Source organism: Coregonus lavaretus (genome assembly GCF_964263955.1).
Source record: "Coregonus lavaretus genome assembly, chromosome: 3".
Taxonomy (NCBI): Eukaryota; Metazoa; Chordata; class Actinopteri; order Salmoniformes; family Salmonidae; genus Coregonus; species Coregonus lavaretus.
In genome coordinates, this window is record NC_139990.1 from 24,108,007 (window position 1) to 24,115,234 (window position 7,228).

Consider the following 7,228-nt stretch of genomic DNA (forward strand, 5'->3'; position numbering starts at 1 on the left):
TACTTAAGTATATTTAAAACCAAATACTTTTAGACTTTTACTCAAGGAATATTTTACTGGCTGACTTTCACTTTTACTTGAGTAACTTTCTATCAAGGTATCTATACTTTTACTCAAGTTTGACAATTGGGTACTTTTTCCACCACTGTTTACAAGTGGAACAAACAGTCAGTGATCAGATAGATACTAAGGCTGCATGCATAGATGTGCCCCAGACACTAATTGAGGTTGTTGTCTGTTGGTCCTAGATAGACACTTTTAATTTGAATGGTACTTAAATGAGGTTAGCAACTGCTGTGACTGGGCAGGCAGAATGTTGTCCTATTAAAGGCCATTAGTTTCCCCAGAAACAGAATATCTTAAAAGAGGAGGACTAATCTATTGAAAGTAGACCACAGATGCATTCTTATCGTGCCGGAAGCAGGGAGTCCTGACAAAGAAGCAGGTTTATTATATATTTCATAGGTGATCTTTGTAAAATGTAAGCTTTTTTTCTTTCATATATCATATTTGAATGGACTTTACTTAGCTCCAACAGCATTTGACTGAAATGCATTTAGGCAGAGGTAGAGGTAATATTGTGAGATACTGAAATGTGACTATGCATGTCGTGCACATTCAATATATCGCCCAGTCCTAATGCAGATGGCTTATGTTGTAAAGCAAGGACGATGATTCCATGTCCTCATAAAGATCCCAACATAAATCAATATCTACATCAACTGACACTGAATCAGTGTCCCCATTAAGCTACCAAAATGATATATCCTGGTATTTTCATTGGGCAAACTGAATTCAGAATTCTTTAATAGGCTTGCAAAAGTTTCTCATTTTTCCAGCACTGTTTGGAATTCCCACTCATAGCTTTCCTTCCTCAACCAGTTTGTTCAGGCCATTGCAGATCTTGGTGAGATTAGGCCAGAGAGGGCCACCGGGGGTGTAGAGGTTGGTCAGTAGGTTTTGGTCAGAGTAGTGGTTGAAGACATGCCGAATGCGCCCGAGGGATTTGGGTGTCAGGTGTTTCTCCACGAGCTTCAGCAGGATGTCCCTACAATCTGTCAGAAGCTCCGTCATGACAGCCCTATCAAATGTGAACTCCACCTGGGCCAAATGGAGAATTAGATATTAGTGACAGCACAGCAGTAATTACAACACAGTTATTATAACAGCTGTAATTACCATTTAAGGTGCTAGTTTATGGTATTGGCTTCAGGATAGAGACTATTGTAAGTGGGGCATTGTTGTTTCCTATTAAAGTCCCCTTAAGATTCTGTCCAACTAGTTTTACATTTTAATAAGAATAATCAATGATGGTAGGGTGATGTCAGTAGGTTATTTCATGCAGGCTTTAGGTTGGGGCATCATGCAGAGTTCAAATAAGGCTCTGAAGAGTTCTACATGTTTTCTGATGTAAAGTTACCTCCTGGAAGCTGATTGCCGTCATGGCCCCCTGGTGCAGCTTCTTCTTGAAGTCCTGAGCCAGGCTGAGCTCCTCTTTACTGAAGCGATCGTGCCGAAAGAGAACGCCCACCTTTACCACCACCTTGACCAGGTCTTTGACCACCTTCTGGGCCTCTGTGCGGTTCCCAGAGTATTCCTTGGAGACACGGTAGAACTCGTCCAGGATTTCGCTGCTGGTGTCATCAATGAACATCTGCACCATGGATTTGCTGGCCATATGGCTGAGGATTTTCTTCTGGGCCTTCATGGCCATGTCTTTAGAGCTGAAGGACTCCATTTTGATTCTTGGAAGGAAGTGGAGAGTTGATGAGGCAGAATAATGGGGTTAAGTACGGTACAGTATCTGATTGTCTGGTCTCAGCTATGGCTTTAGAAACAGAGCACTAAAAACAGTTATTCTGGTAAGGTTGGTTCACTGACGTACACTGGTTTTCTCTGTGAAATGACCTTTAAGATAACTAAAGGGTCCTCTGTTTTAGTCAAGGACTTAAAGGTCCAATGCAACCGTTTTTATCTCTGGGTAACAATTAAGTATAGTACTTACTGTGATTGTTTTCAATTAAAATTGTCAAAAATAAACCAAAATAGCTTCTTAGCAAAGAGCAATTTCTCAAGTAGGAATTTTGCTAGAACTGTCTGGAAGTGGTCTGAGTGGGGAGGGGAAAACTGAAAATGATCTGTTATTGGCAGAGAGGTTTGGAACTCTCTTTCTTATTGGTCTATTACTAATTGACCTCCCGATGATGTCACCAGGCAGGCCAAAACTCCATCCCACCAAAACAGGCTGAAATTTCAGGCGGACTTTTCAAACAGCTCTTACACTAAAAAGGCATTATCATAATTTTCACAATTTCAGAGTATTATTCCAACCTCATAGTGTGGAAATATACATAAAACACAGGAAATGCATGTTTTTGACTGCACTGGGCCTTCATAGGGGCACTTGGCACAGTTAACCTTTACTATTCACATTGAGGAAGAGGAACTCACACTGCGGTAGTATTGTTCGAAGTTGAGTTATGACCTTGGACGACCAAGATTATTGCTCTCCTGAGCTCTAGTGTGGGGGTCAAGAGGAAAAACCTAAACAAATAAAGGCATAAATCTGCCCCTATGCTGGCAAGTCTGTGTCAGTAGAGGCTGTTGTTGGTCGTTGGAGCAGGTTGGGGTTTCCTTTAGACACATTTAGTGTCGGAGGTCAATATCAAGTATGTGCTGCTCTAGGAGACAAGTTTAGGCTATCATCTTCATACACCTCCTTTTGCACCACTCTCTTTACCTTGCCCTGACATCCACTCTTTGTAGAAGAGATTCTCTCCTACTTCCAAAGTAGATAATACAACAACAATGCAGGAATGTAGCCCTTTTTGGAAAAATAAGAAAAAATGACTTTGCGTATTATCTCAACTTAAATTAAGTCCAAATGTCCATAATTTTGGCCTGTGACCTTATTCCCGATTACATATTTTCTCTAGAATCTTCTGAATAGCTCATCATGTAGCATTGCACAGTACATAAAGTACTGTAATTGTAGGGGTTAACATCACTTCACTCAAATGGATAAAAGTGCAGACAATGATCTAATTGGTCCTGTAATCTGTTTGATCTTCTATTCCTCAAGGGATGTTTTCAATGGAACACTCTGTGACTCAGAGTGACAATCTGCATGGTTGCTCAGATACCAACAGGAAGTATGATAAACATGTCACATCACCCAGCCTTTGGAGTTAGATGGTTCTGATAGCCTGAAGATAAAAAATCTTTGTACAGTAGAGGAAGTCTAAGACACACTGCAGCTGCCAGTTTACCTTAAATGCACTGACTCTGTCATAGGTGTGTTTGACATAGTCTATGGTAAAAGGGTAATTTACCAATTGCATGGATTATGAAGAACCACTCTGCAACCAGTCATCTCCTTGTTAATTCAATAATATGAGTGAGTATGAGAGGGGATTCAGAATCTGCGTATTTTCACCTACCACAACTAGGACTTTCATGTTGACCACATGAGTTAGAAACCTTGATCAACCAGACACTTGAGTTAATGAAGTAGGTCAGATACTGTATGTGGGAAATCACACTGTAAACTCGCTTGCATATCCCTTCAAGTTTGTATGTCTAATGGTTACGCTTCTGGGTTTGCACATAATGTCCATTTTCCGCACCTAACAGCATCCGCCTGTTTTGCATGGTAAAGATTACAGATACCGCATCAACTTATTTGCTCCTCTTCTGATTTGAATAGACCCTGATAAAATAAGTAATGTGGATCTCAGGTGTGATGTTTTGTCTAATTCAGACACATCACACAGTATAAAAGCAGCTCTGTAAGACTAGTCTTTCACCTTATGATTAACATTTTGATCACTTACTTGCCAATTGTAACACTGTGGTTAAAATGTTGAAGTGCATTTGCACAGCTCTCTCATGTGTGATTCCATGAAACACATGAAACCTGACCTACATCACAAGTCTGGCTGTTTTGTTTCAAAATGTGAGACACCTTTTTACGAAAGAGTCTTACATCCTGTGTGTAACAGTCATAAGAAGGAGACATTGATATGAAATAGAAGAAGTTGGCTACCAGTGCCCTGTATGATGTAACTGTCTTTCCACGGCTCAAAATGGCATGGCCTCAAACACATTCAGATGACACACTCCTTCAAACAGTGAAGGTCACATTTCCTGGTGGGTCAATGTAAGCTAAAGCTAACAGAGCTAATAGTTAGCTGTCTGAGAAGCTCAAACACGAAGACTGACAATTTCAATTTGCGTCACGACCTTCTGTTTGGCATCCTCCTGGAGAAACTTGTTTCCAAGTGTGTGAAGTAGAAATCAAATCTTGCACAAAATATCTTGGACACCCACTTGCATTGTCAATGTTTGGATAACCCTCAAATGTGTTAACTCGGCTTTTACACAATGACTCAGCCTCTAAATTTATTTTTTTGCACCTCATTTTTTCATGGACAGTTCCACAAAGTCCATATTTTCAACTCATCCCCTTTGAACTATCTGTTGTTCATATTCAGACCTACAAAGGCTGATTAACACAATCCCCCACCCCTCTACGCAGGATGTTTTGATACAGATTTAGGAACTTAATTTGATCACTCTGTTGCAGGACAGCTTTCCTGCAATGCAGCATATTTAAAACTTGTTGTATATTTGAAGTTTAAAAAGGCTTCTGAAGTTTGTAATTTCCACTTTGAAATGTCAGACTTGATTTTCCATTACGAAAAATTTATCAACACCTACAAAAACTTAATAATTCACATTTCCTGTTGCTGCAGGATTATTTTCATGCTTTAGCAAACTGGCTCAAATTAAGATCCTACATCTGTAAGAGACCTAAGGAGCTTGATGAGATTGTTGAATACTATAATGATCTGTTTCCTTTCAAGATATTGGGTAACTTTAATGTGGAGCAATCATAGGTGATATAATAGAACTTGATGCATGAATAAGGGAGACAGACCAGCATAGCAAAGCACACACACAAACTCACAAACTTACACAACACACACTCACATAGTTGCCCACAGAGTTGTTTTTCAGCTGCTAGAAAGCTATTATCACTACAAGGTTTTGTCTTTAAATGCCTTTGATATGCACAGAAGTGGTCATTGTTGCTAAACTGATGGTCTAAAATAGCCTTGCCAAAAATATGACCTACTCATATTTTCCACTTCTAGCAATGTAGCCAAGCGCCCACTCTTTAAAAAAAGCTTTGACATTATGATTAATGTCTTACATACAACTGAGGCTATGGAGTTTAAATAATGCTGTTTCGGGGCATAAATGTCTGAGCTCATTTGAAGGCACCTGTCTGCATTGTACACAGACAAACATTTACTTGTACACAAACACGCAACAGCACATACACTCACACACACTGAAACACTTAACACTTAATAACAGACGTAAAAATATGCTCTCCAATTTACAAAGACACACACATACACACACACACACACACACACACACACACACACACACACACACACACACACACAGCGTTATAAAGATACGCTCTCCATACACACACATAGACACTCAGATGTTGGACACACAAACCACACACCATCATCTTCCACTGAGTCTGAAATTACGGTGCTATGAAATGCTTACCTGCGTGCCTATGGACCCTTGGCTCCAGATGGACTCAGTGCTCCTAGAGGAGGCTTCACATAAAGGGGTTGGGTGATCACAGTGCCCTCTCGCTATACCCTTTATCCTGTCTCTGTGACTCTGTCTACCTCAGATGCATTTCCTTAAAGAGCTAATTTTTGTGGGCACGCCCCAGAGCGATGTATTTCTCTCTCTCTCTCTCTCTCTCTCTCTCTCTCTCTCTCTCTCTCTCTCTCTCTCTCTCTCTCTCTCTCTCTCTCTCTCTCTCTCTCTCTCTCTCTCTCTCTCTCTCTCTCTCTCTCACTATGTCTCTGCCTCTAAGCCTGGCAGCATTCACAATCACTTGCTCAGCATCTATAAATCTTGCACCACGTTTCTGTTTTCATCTCTCCATTCCTTCTGTCCTCTTGTTCTCTCTCTATTATCCTCTGTATGTTTCCATCCCTCATATTTGGCTGTTGAAAGGGAAAATGCAGGGCCATTTTTGTGACACCCTTTAGTGGAATGCAGCTGTGGTCATCTGTTGATTTTTGTCTCTCCTCTTGTGACTGCTGTCTGCGATAACTCTCTGACAGTAATGTAGCTGACCCATATAAGGACATACAGGGTGTGTGTGTGTATGTGTGTGGCATTTCGAGATCCTGTATGGAGCAACAAAAGCACCAGAACAGTTATTCCAAGAAAATATTAATACACTGATTAGAATAAATTAACTTTGCAGTAACACAGTGATTTGTACTGTGAATGAAATGGACCCCGCTCTCTGGAAGCAATATTTCAAAACCTTTTGGTCTCAAAAGGGAAGCTGTGTCTGGACTGTTTCCAACGTTGTGCAACACCCCAGGCTTGCCCCTCACTATTGTTTCATGGGAGTGTAAAGGAACGTGGCAACCACAGTGATTTCAGTTACACACACTAAAGACAATTGTCTTCTCAACTATTCCAAACTGAAACTAGATTAATTTAAGAGAATTTGCATTTTAATTGTTAAGAGGTATAATATTTCAAGGCTACAAAGCTATTATTTGGCAAAATGAACAGGCTATAATGAAACTGCAGATCAAAACTGATACAGATCGTGATGAGGTAATGTCATAAAGTTGTGTCAGGTAACCCCTGAGTCAAGCAGCTGTAGTTGGTCTAGTTCTATCTCTATTAGAGTAATATTTCAGGTGACATATGTGAGGGTGGCAGGTAGTCTACCGGTTAGAGCATTGGGCCAGCAACCAAACGGCTGCTGGTTCAAATACCTGAGGTGACAAGGTGAAAACCCTGTTGATGTGCCCTTGAGCAAGGCACTTAACCCTAACATGCTCCAGGAGTGCTGTACTACGATCGCTGACCCTGTAAAACAACACATTACGCTGCTCAAATGATATATATATTTTGTGTTGCACTGCCTTTAACCAAGGCCCAGGCTTTTGGGATACAGGTCGTTAGGCACCATGGATCGAGACTGCTTCAACAGTTGCATTCCTTACAAACCTTTTTCAATAAGCTGCTTAATAAAACAATTATGAGACAGGTTAAAATGAAAACACATTAGGAGCCTAAATGTGGTAGGAAAAGGAAGTCTAAACCCATGTATGCACTTCTTCTGCCTCTGCCATTTAGAGGACAAGAAAAAACATGGCCA

General features: G+C 40.6%; 1 protein-coding gene across 1 annotated transcript; it reads right to left on the minus strand.

Annotated features, from left to right (window-relative positions):
• Window positions 1–409: 409 nt before the first annotated feature.
• Window positions 410–5,708, minus strand: LOC311106462 (tumor necrosis factor alpha-induced protein 8-like protein 2). Its single transcript, XM_084148798.1, has 3 exons — window positions 5,593–5,708; window positions 1,421–1,745; window positions 410–1,101 (listed from the first exon to the last, which is right to left on the minus strand). The coding sequence occupies exons 2-3, from the start codon at window positions 1,736–1,738 to the stop codon at window positions 859–861; spliced, it is 561 nt and encodes a 186-aa protein (XP_084004924.1). The 5' UTR covers window positions 1,739–1,745; window positions 5,593–5,708; the 3' UTR covers window positions 410–858.
• Window positions 5,709–7,228: the final 1,520 nt, after the last annotated feature.